Below are 14,771 nucleotides of genomic sequence, written 5' to 3' on the forward strand. Positions count from 1 at the left end.
TATCCACTATGGTTCATATGTAAAAGAAAAAAGATTTGCTTTATGGAAATTGTGCGTTTACTTTGAATAATACAAGCCAGCTACTGTAGTTCCTTCAGAAATCTATTCCTACGTTCTTTATAAGCTTGTGCACTCACGAAACATGCGGGCAAACCTTGCTTTATTAATATCTTAACATGCTTTTGTACATTTAAGGTTTGACTTGTAGTTCTACTTTGAGCTGCCTGTGTATTTTTGTATGTTTTATTTTATATGAGTTGTTTAGATGGTTATTATTACTAAATATATATATATATATATATATAAGATTTTTTGTCATTTGTTTTATCTCACACGTCTCTTCTAACATCTGTGTTCGTCCCGTGTTTTAGGAACAAACCGAATGATTCCCAGTTGCCTCGTTAAGAAGCAGAAAGCCTGCGGGACGTTGTTTCCAACACGCTGACACATCCACATCCTCTGTCCTAATTGCCCCCTCCCCCCCCCCCCCCCCTCTCTTGTGCTCGCTGACAAGGCTGTTATCACTTTGTATATGAAACATCCAACAGGCATGATGCCATTATGATGAGCGTGCAAAGGTCTGCTTTGTAATATCAAATGCTGCGAGTCTTCAGAGAACAGCGCGCTGCACCGGGTAGACGCCCCGAGGCTTCGTTCAGCATTCACCTCGCCTGGAGACAGTGCTTCTCCTCGGGTCGGTTCAGGTGTGTTTTACGCCTCGCCCTCAATCACAGCTCCCAGAGGACTTCCTCACAGTCCATCCCTGAATGAAATGATGCAACTCTTCACAGTGAAGGAGAGCTGGTGGGAAATTAAGCCTCAAATTTGCTAACGACGACCTATAACCGACTTAACTCTATTGATCTAATTAGCGTCGTTACTTCTCTGGTGCACTTTTGTGGACGTTGCAGTTCCATAGTCGACCATGTGGGGTTGCTGCTGTGTCACATATGAGAATAAATAGACTTTTCACTATTTAACCTGTGTTGAGGACCGTTTGCCCTCATCAGCCACAAGTTATTATTCAAGTATTACTTAAGTATATCCATTTAATGCTACTTTATACTTCTGTGCAGATTCAAATTGATAATACAAAATGTAAACAACAGATGAATTATATTAAGATAAGACGTTATTGGTCCCTGTAGGGGGAATTCAACATTAAAGTGATGAACACATTCATGTTTCACTTATAATCCAATAATATGATAGGCCTACTTATTCTGAAATGGGCCTTTTGGTACTTTTAGTGTATTTGAATACAAATGTTGTTCTTTTACTTCTAATAGAGTATTTTGACTGTGCTAAGCTATTGCAACTTTTACCTAATACGTAAAATAACTAAGTAACTACTTCCTCCGCCACCGTGTGATGTAATAATGTAATTTAATTAGATGATATATTAGTATGAGACTACAATAACAAAGAAATGTGTTGTTTTTTATGCTTCCTGTCTTTTGACAGAGAACCTCTCAGTTTAGATTAGGATGGATCTTTTTGTCGACTTCACATGAATTGGAGTCAGTCGGACTTCTTGTTGTCTTTAGAAATGAAAGGCAGCAGTGTTTCCTGCCGCTGTAACGGCGTCTTGAATCAACTAACAAGGCTGTCTTTATGTGAGAGCGGGGCGGAGGGAGGAGGAGAGCTGGTTGGACCAGCGGACCCTTCACCGAGAGAGCGCTACCATCAAGTTCACCACGTTAACATACACAACTTCCGCTGTAAACCTTCAAAATAAGATGTATATTTGTTGATCAATTGATGACTGGTTTATCTAAACTGTCCAAGTTCATCACAAGACTAACACTAGATCACAGTTCAAATAACATACTTAACATTGTTTTTTAATAGCTTTATGACTCTTCCTATTTTATTATTACTTCATTAGAATTGCTTTTAAACACGATTTTGATCTGATTTCATGTTTCAAATCCACTAAATGCCACATTTCGTTCTGTTGAAAAACATGGATAAATACAGCAGGCAACTTTTTATGCAGCACCATCCCTCCCAAATCCCAAATATGTATAGCATAAGATAGGGAGTTGGATTTATCTGTGGTCTAATTGAACCCTAACCAATATCTCTAGGACAACACAGTATTGTACATTTCTACGTCTGTGAATTAAGTATTGGCAACAAACAAGTTACACATGTGTTCAAATAGCCACTTCACATACTAAACATGAACTATTTCCTTACTTGGTGTAATAAAACTTTATAATTTTCGCACTTTTTCCCTTTCATCAAATGTCCCAGCTTGAAGCAGTTGCTGATCGCTTTCGGCCCTGGTTAAAAGTAATAAATAGTCGGTCTATAAAACAGGTTTTTCCAAAATTGTGGTTCACACAACCACGAGAGGTCCTTGAGCACACGATCATAAAAGTGCACTAAAAATATCAGACTGATCAGTCCAGTTGTATCTGAAATTAGCTGTGGAAAGTCATGCACTCACATAATGGAACGCATGGTACCCTCCAGGCTTATTAGGCTAATTTCCATAACTCTTGATAAATGCAATACATTTTTTTTGTCAATTATTGGATATTGTCAAAAATTAAAAAGCTATATTTTTGTGCCAATTAATAATTTACATAAATGACATCAACTGAAGATGATGCGTATGCCTCTTAACTTAATAACTGTGTTTCAGAATTGTATCAGTAGATTTATTTTATTTTGAAGGCAGTACTCATGTTCCGGTGATCGTCTGCTTCTCTCCTGCGGGCTTCACGACACTCGGCGGTACAAGCGCTCACACCCGCTCCCGCACTCCGCATGTGTCGGCTGTAGACCGGTGGAGGACTGCAGGACCTGACGGGACCACCGCACCGGGACAAAGACAAAAACCTCCGCGCAGGATGAACTGAAGCAACGGCTGCTGGAACAAGAGGTAAGTTGACCGGGTGAGAGTGCACGTTAACACTATGAAGCAACGCTGATAGTCATGAGGAAATAAAATAATAATAATTATCACAACATCGTAATAGTTCGCGTGTGATTAGTTTGTAGTCATCATGCTCACCCTGCTCAATGTTAACTTTATGTGTGCTGTATTTATAGCACATATCCAGCTACTTTTTATGACTAATCATGAAAAAACAGTTATCAATCATAGCCAAATTAAATCAAGTATGTTTTCCATAATGCACTAAATACACACGCTTTGACTATGAAAGCAAACAAATTGTCTAAATGTGAATAGGCCTATAATTTACTTTTTTAGTGTGTTTCAGTTGCATGCTTGTTTTCACTGAGAGAGGTTTTATTCATCCATTGAGTGGATAGCCTATACACGTTGTTCTGACATATTTAATATAAATGAAACCGTCCTTATATGCAAATATGATTACCAGCCAGGTTATCCATCTGTGAGTCATGTTTTAGGTCACTTCAAAGCAAAATCGCATGGAGGAATTAACAAAAAACAAAAAAAACGCCCACAATAATTTCTGGTGGGTAGACCCAGATAATAAAATTACATGCACTCAGTGAAAGTGCAGGCTTCTTTTCTGCATCACACGGACACACACACACACACACACTCACACAAACACACACACACAAACACATGCACACTAGCTGGGGGTTTTATCAGGAAAATGGTTCTAATCCTGCTTAGTACATTCACTAACAGGCACCTAGCACCCTGAAATATTTGGTTTGCAAGCTGGCAGAGTTGTTTTGCTCATATTGGAAGAATGAAACTGGAGATTATGTGGGATTTGAGGTTTGTTAGCAAGCAGAGAGGAGAAAGACTGGGGAGTGCACACATGCTGTTATGATCAGGGTAAATTACTGTATAATGCTTTACCCTGTATTAGTGATCAACTGGGAAATTAATGTAATACTCAATGACATCTATGTGCGTCCTGTGCCTGGAAGATGAAGTTGCCCCCTTTTATTAGATGCTCGATACACATGTGTGTCCTACATGTGTGTGTGTGTGTGTGTTTAGTGCATGTCTATGGGGGTCTGGGAGTGTGTGTGTGTGTGTGTGTGTGTGTGTGTGTGTGTGTGTGTGTGTTGCCGCGCAGACTGCATGTACTCTCATGTTTCACAGATCAGATAACAGGGATCCTGCTGGACATTTTAACGGTGCTGATGTAACGTCCCTGCAGCGTATTGAACAAATTACCTCTGATGATATTACAGTTGCCCTTGCTCAGTTAGATTATCCCGGTTGATGAAATTCGATTAAATTGAATGGAGAGCTTATGAACGACACCGAAGGGTTTATTGCCTCCAGGAGCGGACTGTCAGTTTCACTCACGTAAGCCAGTATACACTATTAACAGCAGAGGTGGAGCTGGTTCAGTCACAAGTATTCCCGTAAACAAAAAACCTGTTTAACTGCTCAGAGCATAACACAGTTGAGAAATTGCCTGAGTTCAGCGTGGTAGTAATGTCTGTGTGGCGGTTAACTGTCCAGGGAGAAGGGGGAAGTAATGAGCTCTGGCCCTCGCTGAACTCGGCTCGCACTTGTTAACGTCTTTCACCACTCATTTGCCAAACACTTCCGTCGGATAATGTTGCACCAGTGGCGAGAATATTGCAATTACGATGGTGTGTTGCAGGTGAATGGCAGAGAAAAACAGAAGCGATTTTGTAAACACAATGGATTCAATTTGTTTGCTCCATCTCTATTATCAGCTCTTTATACATTTCCACTTGTAAAATCAGTGTCAGCAACTGTGAAGCTTGTGGCACAGGGAGTGTCTTACTATACAAACTAAGATTTATTATATTGCACCATAATTACGCGGAGATGAGCTGTCCCCTATCAGAAATGCATTGTGGTCTTTCATTGTGTTTTGCTGAACGAGGGAGTGCCCAACAATTTCCACCCTCGGCACAGACGTATATAGCACATTGGAGAGCGGGGTTGTGGCTGTTATTGTGTTATGGAGGAGATCAATCTGTTCTTTTGACTCCTGCAGGCACTAAAATTCATGTTTGTGTTCATTTTGGATACAATTCAGAGTAACTGTTTATGACTGACAGATGCTACTTCTGTCTTGAAATGCTTACAAAGCACATTTTCATATTCTCGATAAGAGAATACTCCGCTCCGCTATCCTCTTCTTCTTGGTATTCATCGGCCAACATATACACAATACATCTGCGATTAAACGCATGATATATAGTATTATATTTTCATTATTTTCACCCTAACACAGAACATAAACAACTATCATATAACTTTTATATTAAAATCCATCTCTTTTCTCTAACTGCTACCAGAAATTAAATGTGATTTGGTTGGTGACTGGCAAACCCCATCCTCTTTATCTAACGTTAATGAACATGTGCAATAGCACTAAAGATTATATTCACTATTGATAAATTGTCTATTAAATGTCAGAAAGTAGTATCTGTCTTCTATCTTTCTATCTATATATCTATCTATCTACATTCGCTGCTGTTGCAATGACCCATTTTCCCCATGAGGCCCATTAAAGTTTCATCTGATACCATCTAACGTAACCGTGAAGAAATGGGAGCACTTAAAGGACCAACGCAGAGAAAGGGAGAAGGGATGAGGAGGAGGAGGAGGAGGAGGAGGAGGAGGAGGAGGAGGGCAGTGGATGTTAACACAGGGCTCTTGTAGTGAAGTAGAGGAGTGTAATGTGGGTATTCTTTTAAGGGCCCTCCAGATGGCACGTCGACAGGAAGGTTCCGGGGAAAGCGGCCCCTAATGAATGGTATAGGGAGAATCACCTGAGGGGACAGGACACATCAAAGAAACCTTTCTCCGCTCCTCTCTCCTTCGTTCTCCTCCCACAAGCTCACTTTATACTGACTTCATTTTCTCCTCTCACACCAAGTATCTGATCTACCCACTTAATAATTACCCCAAGTCGTCTGTGGGCATATCTCTCACCAGCCTGTTTTTTTGTATGTATCTTAATTAATCGCTCGTCTCCTCTCCTCTCCTCTCCTAGTTTTCTTCCCTCGAGGACATTCCTCATTTTTACAGTGAGATAGCTGCAGGGCAGGTTCAGACAGAGCCGTCTGAGAAGGAGCCCCCGACATTCACCGAGACCAACGTACACATACGCGCTTCAACATCCTTGACCTGTAACGAACACACAACCCAGCAGAGGCTGTAAGGAGACAGGGTAGAGAGACATGAGACGGGCAGCATGGAGCGGAGTTTCAACATGCACGGTGCTGTGGTTTATCAGGTTGTTTGTGACAAGAGAAGAGACTCAGAGAGAGTGGATGTGTATGGGAGGAGAGGATGCTGTTTAATGCATCCATGCACTCTCATATAAACAAGTGTGCATGTTTGAGTGTTTGATGAGACGCTGTGAGTTTAAAGAAAATGCAGATTTATCGTTTTTAAAAGTGAAAATGGTCGGCTTTGTTTCATGTATCATAACAACGGCTTGTAAATCAGCAGTACTAGATGTTCCGGTAACCCCTTTTTTAAATGAAAAATATATGACCGCCACCTGCTGGTAGAGTTATTTCCTCTCAGGCAGGCGCAAAACGTACGTGATGCAGTAGTCGGGCCGTTAGCTAGCCAAGACAAGGGGGACTGTGGAGCGACAGTCGGCCTTCATCGCTGCTAGTTCTCTGATGGTGGTTCGGTGGATTTGGTGACAGCCGTCAGCTGTGCAGAGGTCGAGCAGGTGAGCAGGATGTTTGCAGTGGAAATGGCTTGGCTAGATCTATGCACAACTATTAATCCCGCATTCTTATTTGTATTTTTCCCTCTCAAGTGTGACACCAAATCAACGGAGTGCCCCTTTAAACTGATTAACCTTGCAAAGATTATTTAACTTTGGCAAACGCTAATGCAGAGTGGATGTTCACTGTAATTGGATTAGTCAAATAAAGAAAGTTTCATGAGTCTGCTAATAGATTGTCATACCCCTGCAGAAATGAATGGGGATAAAATGGAAGACAATATTTTTTTTTAAACGTCTTGAGGATGAGGTCAGCAACTTTGCAATATGGAAACACACTGATAAGATCCTTTAAAGCAGATATAGCCGCTTTGTGGTCTCGTGGTCTGTTTTCTCTTTTTCCTGCAATTTCTCTGTCACACTCATAGACACATACGCACAGACACACACACACTTTTACACACTCGCATCCTCTCAATTAATGCATCTGCAAAGTGTGTCTGCCTCTGAAACGAACATCTACTGAACACTGGACTGAGTGCATACATTATTCTTTATATCTGAATATATTGAATAGCAGCAGAGCACAGAGAGAATGGGCTCTTTAAATCCAACGGCAGGCCTGAGATGCTACATTTGTCATGATGAGAGGGTCACAAGGTTGCTTCTCGAATGCCTCCGACATTTAAAGGTCCACCCGTGTAGACTAGTACAGAGAGGAGCACAAACACACACTGATAATCTGTCACCTGAGTGGGATTTCTGCTGCTCTAGTGTGACTGAAGTGTGAAGAAGTCTTTCTGTTTTCCGACTGCAAACTTCTGCAGTTCCTCTTTTCTCACAGCCTCTTTCTCCTTATCTTCACAAAGATAAGCACATATAACAGTTGTTAGGAGTTAATATTTCCTTCTGCAAATGGAACAGATAAGGACATAACACATAGAGACACTCTAATTGATGCACACACAAATGCCCCATGGACTGGAAGTTTGCAGCAGGAGGGGAGGAAGTGCTGCAGAGCTCTGTTTTGGAAACATCTCCGGCCACCAAACACTAAATCATTCTCTTTCGCCTCTCTCGTTTTCTTTATGACAGCCTGATCGTTTGTTTCATCTCTCTGTCTCCGACCCTCTTCCACTCTCGTCCCCGCATCTCTGTTCCTATTTCCAGCTGAGATAATGAAATATGTGATAGGGGAGGGCAAACACATTTATCAGTTGTGTCCTCTCAGGAAGTGGAGGGAATGTATCCTCTGCCTTGTTTGTCTGTTGGTAAACAAGTCTGGCAGCATTTATGTTGCCATGTAGATTCATTAGTTCTGTTATGCAAAGAGGATTCTGGTAAATAGAGTTCTTATCTTTTATAGAGGATGTACCATAAACAGTTAGGTTGAAACAAACACCAGAAAACCGTGTGGTGCAAAGTTCGAGAGGGAAGTCACAGCTTCAAATAACGGGAACTGTTCGATTTTTATGTCAAGTTGGCTCCAAGTTCTGTTTCTGTTGATATTTGCTCCTGAGAATATTCTGTAAAATTGTAATAATATATTGTTGGGGGAAGTCAGGCAGGATGCTGTGTTAAAGTGCAAACCGCAAAGTTACACATTCAAATGATGTAATGTTCAGATAAACTGTGACTAAAGTGGAAAACTGCTTCACAGTAATAAGAAGACTCGTCGTATTTCTTTGTGGATTTCTTAATCATTTATGGTATAATAGTTTTACACAATGTGTACATGAAATATCACATAATAAACACGTGTTCTTCCAGTAAATACTTAGAAGATAAGCATGAGCACTAGTACGGTAACACAAAGCAGGAAATGACTGTTTCGACAGCGCACCGCCAATGAAATCAAACATGATTATTCAGCTGCCAGTGTTCCCATGCTGCTGCCATGCCGATCCCCACGGGGAGTCAAATAACCCGCACTGAATCCACTCATTCATTCCCGGTGAGACTCAGTGGTTTGACTGTGACTCTCTGCTCATGAATCTCAGTCACACCAGCCGCTTTTTCAGTGATGAATCTTTCTCTGGTACCTTTACGACGGGGGTGACTGCTTCGCCACAGAGGATCTGTACTTCTTTTGTGTTTGTGATGCATTTGGCGTTTGTTTCTATTAAGTAACGCAATGTTTCAGCAACAACACAAGGGAATACATATAATGCTGTCAAATGCAGATATGCATCTTTGTTGTTTCAGTATCATGATGTGACTTCAGCATATTTAATAGAACATTAATCATTTAAAGGAATTATTCGTTATTTTGGTGAATATCCTTATTCGTTTTCTTGCATATCAGTACGCTAAATATGAAGCTACAACCAGCAGACAGTTAGCTTAGCTTAGCATAAAGACTGGAAGCAGTTTTTATGCCTCAGTTTTTGTATGCACTGAACAACTCACATATAAGGTGTTAACTCGTGAGCGTTAGGTGGTGGTTGGTGGATTTGTTTTAGCTTTAGCTAGAGCCAGGCTGGCTGTTTCCCCTCGGTTTCCAGTCTTTATGCTAAGCTAAGATAATCACCTATTGGCTGTAGCTTTAATTCATTTAGGAAGCAAAGCATTCACCTGTTCTAATTTCTTAAATATGAGGATTTGCTAAATTTCTTTATTGTATGTAAATGTTTTCTTTGAATCCTTGGGTGAATTTTTGGCGTTTCGGAAAATAACCAACAAATAAATTGATAATATGAATAGCTTATTGTAAAATTTATATTTTTCGTTGTGAGAGACGTCTTGGCATAAAAGAGATTTTAACAAAATGTGTTAAATTACTTTTATCATTAGTTGTTTTAGAATGAATAGCTATAAGTGATATTCACTGGCAATTGTTTGAAGATGAGCATGTTGCCCTGCCCCTAACTGAGGCTTACTTTAGTCAAAAATGCAAAGTAGTGCATTTGTTGCCCAATAAAAGATAATATGACCTTCACATTGTCAGAATTGAATGCACGCTTTAATTAGTTTGAATGGCTTGTGGTTCATGGCATCAGTTCCAAAGTGTAGCTTGTTACAGTAAGTCATAAAACCAGGAAAGTCAAAGTCATCGATGGAGAAGTGATGTAATTATTCTAATGTTCCCATTTTGGAAACAAAACTAACGAGCTGCTTGTGAACCAACCAAAGAAAGTGTTTAAACTGCCACCACACCATTAATGTGATGCCATATTTAAGGACTCATATAATGACATCACAAAGAATTTCCTGTAATTGAAAGGATGATCCTCCATCACACAGTAGCCATATTTTGCTCTCCAGCTTTCGCTCACCCACTTTTCCCCCGAGCACCCTCTGCTCAAACATTTCCAAAGTCCATTTCCAAGGTCCTGCTGGAGAGACGCCCTGCCTCCCTGATTCAGCCGTCTGTTAGAGCACAGTCCAGTATTCACTCCTTCCACATACTAATCCTTTCATTAGGCTCGGCTTCAGGCAGCCCTGTCAAAGAGCTGACTGTGTGGGGAGTGAAGAGAGAGCCATTCTGATACACACAGATACATTTACAGATATGTACTATAACGCAAACACTGAAACACCTTCCCACAAAAATATACTCAGTATATGCAGACTCACATTCACACATCCAAATACACTTAATGAAACTCCCCTTTTCTGTACTGGTCTGGTGTGTAAGACAGCGTCTACCTTCTTATATTTATGGTTTGTTAATGATCTTTGGCTTGGGACCCCTTAAAATGAAGCAACATCAACTCTTTTTACATCTGGGATCAAGGATTTTTAGAGGCCTGAAGAGAGGCCTGAAGTATTTCGCAAGACAAAAGCAAAAGAAAGAAAAACATGATGCTGTGAATCAGAAATATTATATTATTTATTTATTTTTTCTTATTCCCTTAAAGGAATAATAGAACATTTGGGAATTATTTTTTGGTTTCTGAGGGTTAGATGAAGAGATTGATTCCACTCGTCTCCACACTAAATAGAGCCACTCAATGGTTTGCTTAGCTTAGCATAAAGACTGAAAACAGGGGTAAGCAGCTAGCACGGCTCTGTCCAAAGGCAACAAAACTTGTCATAGTGAGATTTTGATGTGAATGCGTATTTTCTTATCTTCGGACAGAGACGGGCTCGCTGATCACCCCTGTTTCCAGTCTTTATGATAAGCTATGCTAACATGCAACCGGCTGTAGTCTTATATTTAAAGTAATAGTTTGACTTTTTTGGAAATACTTATTCGCTTTCTGAACCACTGATGTAGCCTTAGCAGTCATTCAAACACCACACAAACATGCTTCATGATGAGTGTAATGGTTTTAAGTACGCAAGGGTGTCATTTAAGAAGAGATAATGTATCTCAAGAGATGCTGTGTTGAATGAAAAGTTAAATAAATTAATAAATAGTTGGCTGTGTGGCATAATAAAGTCACCCGCTGTATACTGTATGTAGGTATATATAGATAGACAGATGTGTCCCAGTTACTTTCCTCTGTATCCACTGAACACACACTCACAATAACAAACACTCATCTGTTCACTTCTAAGCCCACACCCTTGCACTCTGCTGCCTCATATTCTCAAACATCGGTGACAACATTGTTTTCCAGGAGCTGCAGTCCTGAAGGAATGCTTAATTTGGCGAAGGCAGTTAAACCCTTTTTTTTTGCCATCCTAAAGTTACATGTCAGCGTGTTTCTGACTTTTAAATGACACAAGTAATGTTGATGTGATGGAGTTTGTTGGAGATCAAGATGTAAAGAATGACAAACCTCTCTCTCTTTCTGTTTTCTCTGCCAGGGAAACGACATGAGGAAACCACGGCTCACCGCAGAGGATTTTCTTTCTCATGAAACGTAGCATTTTTGCTCCATCTGTCATAGCCGCTTCATCTGGGGGCCGACGCGAAGAGGACGTTATGGACTGACTTAGGGAGTCAGCGAAAAAGATGAGTCACATATGAGTCACATGTGAGTGATAGATGATGTAACAATGTGAGTCTTCCAGCTGACCATGGAGCTAATTGGACCGACGGAAAGGGAGAAAGTGCTTTTTCTCATACGCTGACTTTGCCAATGTCAAAACAAGTTACGATCTCAGGCAGTGGAGAGGCAATGACCTAATTCAGATGAAATGACCTCATACTGATAAGTAGCTGGCCTTGTCACTGGGTGATGGAACATAATCACAAATGGACTCTTATCTTCGTGGCTGGAGTGTGTGAGGTTACATGATATGTCTTTGTGTGTATGTTTAACACAGAGGAGTGAGTTTTGATGCTACATGCAGCGATGTTGCGGCGTGGCCTGCTAGCCTGGGTCTGCCGTGTTGGAGGCGTGCTGGTGCTCCTCTGCTGCTCCCTGTCGCTCCTCTATGTGATGACCTGCAGTCCACCGCACTCTGACGACCCCCTGCTGAGCCACGCTCTCCCCCGTGCCGGACCCAACCACCCCAGCCTGGGGGGCACGGGGCCAGGGATTGGAGCGGGAGCCGTTGGGACAGGAGGAGCCCGAGCTGGGGCTGCTCAGAGCGGTGGACCCCCCGGTGTTCAATCTTATCAGGTTCTCCTCCAAGAGCGTGAGGAGCAGCACCACCTCCACATCTCCTCCTTGAAGAAGCAGATAGCTCAGCTGAAGGAGGCTTTGCAGGAGCGTAGCCAGCAGCTGAAAGGAGTGCAGGAGAGCCTGAAGAGAGCCACGGGGGGCCCAGCGGGGGGACAGGAAGCTGGGGCTGGGTCACAGGGAGGTGGTCTCGGGGATTCTCAGGGAGCCAGGAGCCAGCAGGCAGACCTCCAGGATTTCCTGCGGAGCCAGCTGTCGAAGGCCGAAGTGACCGCTGGAACTCGATTGCCCAGCGAGTACGCAGTGGTGCCCTTTGAGAGTTTCACCCTGCAGAGGGTGTACCAGCTGGAGATGGGGCTGACGCGTCACCCCGAGGAGAAGCCTGTGAGGAAGGACAAGAGAGAGGCCCTGGGGGAGGTGCTGGAGACGGCCCTGCACAGCCTCAACACGCCGTCATCCCAGCAAGACAGCAGGAGCGCAGAACAAAACACTCAAACAAGCAAAGTGTACACACCATCTGACTTCGTAGAAGGTGAGAACACATCAGATGTCTCCAGGAAGTTATGTTTATGGACCTCTAAAACAAATTAGTCCTATATAAACGTCCTGAACACATTTCTACATCCAAACACTACACTCAACTTTCTTCTTCAACCTTGGGTTGCTTTGATCTTTTATTTCTTCCGTACATGAATCCCTGGAAGATCAGAAATATGTGTGTGTTTGTGTACAAGTACAGCCAGGATATCCTCCTTATTTGTTCTGCTCAGCTCTGATCCCAACCTCAGGAAATTAACTCAGATGCTCCTCATTCAAAGTGGAGCATCTCTTCAAACAGGGCATTTTAGTGTGTGTGCGTGTGTGTGTGTGTCTGCTCTTTTTGAGGACACCACCTTCAGTGTGTGAGTGGTGGTGGTGGGGGGGGGGGTTAAAGTGATCAATAGGGGCACCTGGCTTGTAGGAAATGAGCCATAAGTCACTGTATGCAGCTGGTGTGTGGTCCTTAATGTAAGTGTGTTTATGTGACAGTGATTTTTATAGATGTGGATACATTTGTAAACAGCCTCCGCAATTCCTCCACAGAACAGCAGGAGGGTGCAGCTAGCTTCTAATGAAATAGCTAGGTCCTGCTCCTATTCTTTGCTCTTAATGCTCCTTAATGGACTCCGACATTGATTTTACGCAGATCTTGAACAAGCAGCGAATTTATCCAACCCGAGGTGGTCTAGATGGCCGCACTGACAAAGGCATCTTCAGGGAGCCTTCAAGGCTGCATTGGCAAGCTAGTGAGCTGAAACTGAACACAAATAGAGGAGGTATGCAAAATGAACTTGCCAGCCACTGAGTTCTATCCTTAGAAAGGGACAGAATAAGTGCAGTTAGACGGAAGGACAGAGACAGGAAGTGAAGGCATTTAGTCTAAATTGCTCAGCCTATTTACTAAATGACTGCTTATCGTGTCTCATCACAGGAAGTTAGCTAATTTAACAGGAAGGCTTTAATTAAAGTTGCTGTCGTTGCCCACAGACATCTTTCTGTTCACTTCTTCTTTTTCTGACTTGCTTTCACTTTTTTTTTTTTTATTTCTGTCTGCTCTTTTCCTGTCATCCCAGCTCTTCCAGTATTGTGTTTTCTTCCTCTTTTCTCTCAGGTCTCACGTCTCCCTTTCATTTCACTTTTCTTATTTACCCCACAGACCTCAGTAGGTCCATTTTCAAGTAATAATGCTTTTAATGGCAGAGTAATTGAAAAAACAACTTCTCTCTGGAGGAACAAGCTGACTTAAGGCCTGCAACAACAAAATCGGTCTGGATGACCGGAATAGCCCCTCTCCCCCTGTGTGTGTGTGTGTGTGTGTGTGTGTGTGTGTGTGTGTGTGTGTGTGTGTGTGTGTGTGTGTGTGTGTGTGTGTGTGTGTGTGTGTGTGTGTGTGTGTGTGTGTGTGTGTGTGTGTGTGTGTGTGTGTGTGTGTGTGTGTGTGTGTGTGTTACGTATGTGCAGTTATGGCTCTTTGCCAAACAACAGCAGAGTTTGGACAGTGGCTCCTGTGGCATGCTAAAAATGATGTTCCCTTAAAGAATGCTTACTTTTAAGATTAGCTGTTAAAAAATAGCAGGGAACAACATGATCCATGGCATAAACACAGAAATTCTCAAGGGATTTAAATAAAAGCTGCACCCTGGGAAAAACAAGAAAAACCAAATCACTGCGATAAAGAAAGAGTCAGAGAAACTTCAGGCACAGAAACTAAAATCTGACTTTAAAACTCACTATGTGCAACAAAGATCAAGTCACTGTTGACACTGTTGTGATATCGTTGAAAGTTAATTTTGGTATGTAGGCTAATGTTATTATACATGGTATTTTTTTTCTCAAAGTTACTAGAAGTTCAATTTATAGTAGTTGTTTGTTTACAGCTGCAAGATTTAAAGGAATAGTTCTGAATATTGTTGCCAGGATTTAGATGAGAAGATTGATACCACGCTAAATAGAATAATGTTTTTTCTTTTAAACAGGCTTATACACTGAATATACTGAAAACGGTCACTGGCACTAATGTTTATGTTATTTAAGTTTTGTGTCGCTGTCTCTCACCCATCAGGTATCACACGCACAGAGA

At 41.8% G+C, this 14,771-nt stretch overlaps 1 protein-coding gene across 2 annotated transcripts in view; it reads left to right on the forward strand.

Moving 5' to 3' along the window:
* Positions 1-2,752: 2,752 nt before the first annotated feature.
* csgalnact1a (chondroitin sulfate N-acetylgalactosaminyltransferase 1a) overlaps positions 2,753-14,771 on the forward strand; it is a 25,295-nt gene continuing 13,276 nt past the window's right edge. Inside the window, exons 1-4 of one of the 2 annotated variants that reach the window (XM_076088068.1) lie at positions 2,784-2,893; positions 5,946-6,638; positions 11,391-12,683; positions 14,754-14,771. The exon at positions 14,754-14,771 is cut by the window's right edge and continues 199 nt beyond it. In XM_076088068.1, the coding sequence (XP_075944183.1) occupies positions 11,867-12,683; positions 14,754-14,771 (835 nt within the window). In that variant the 5' untranslated portion in view covers positions 2,784-2,893; positions 5,946-6,638; positions 11,391-11,866. Of the gene's footprint in view, positions 2,894-5,945; positions 6,639-11,390; positions 12,684-14,753 lie in introns of both variants that reach the window. The other variant, XM_076088062.1, reaches the window with a different exon arrangement.

The sequence above is a fragment of the Anarhichas minor genome, unplaced genomic scaffold (assembly GCF_050575085.1).
Source record: "Anarhichas minor isolate MPS153535 unplaced genomic scaffold, ASM5057508v1 ptg000002l, whole genome shotgun sequence".
NCBI lineage: Eukaryota > Metazoa > Chordata > Actinopteri > Perciformes > Anarhichadidae > Anarhichas > Anarhichas minor.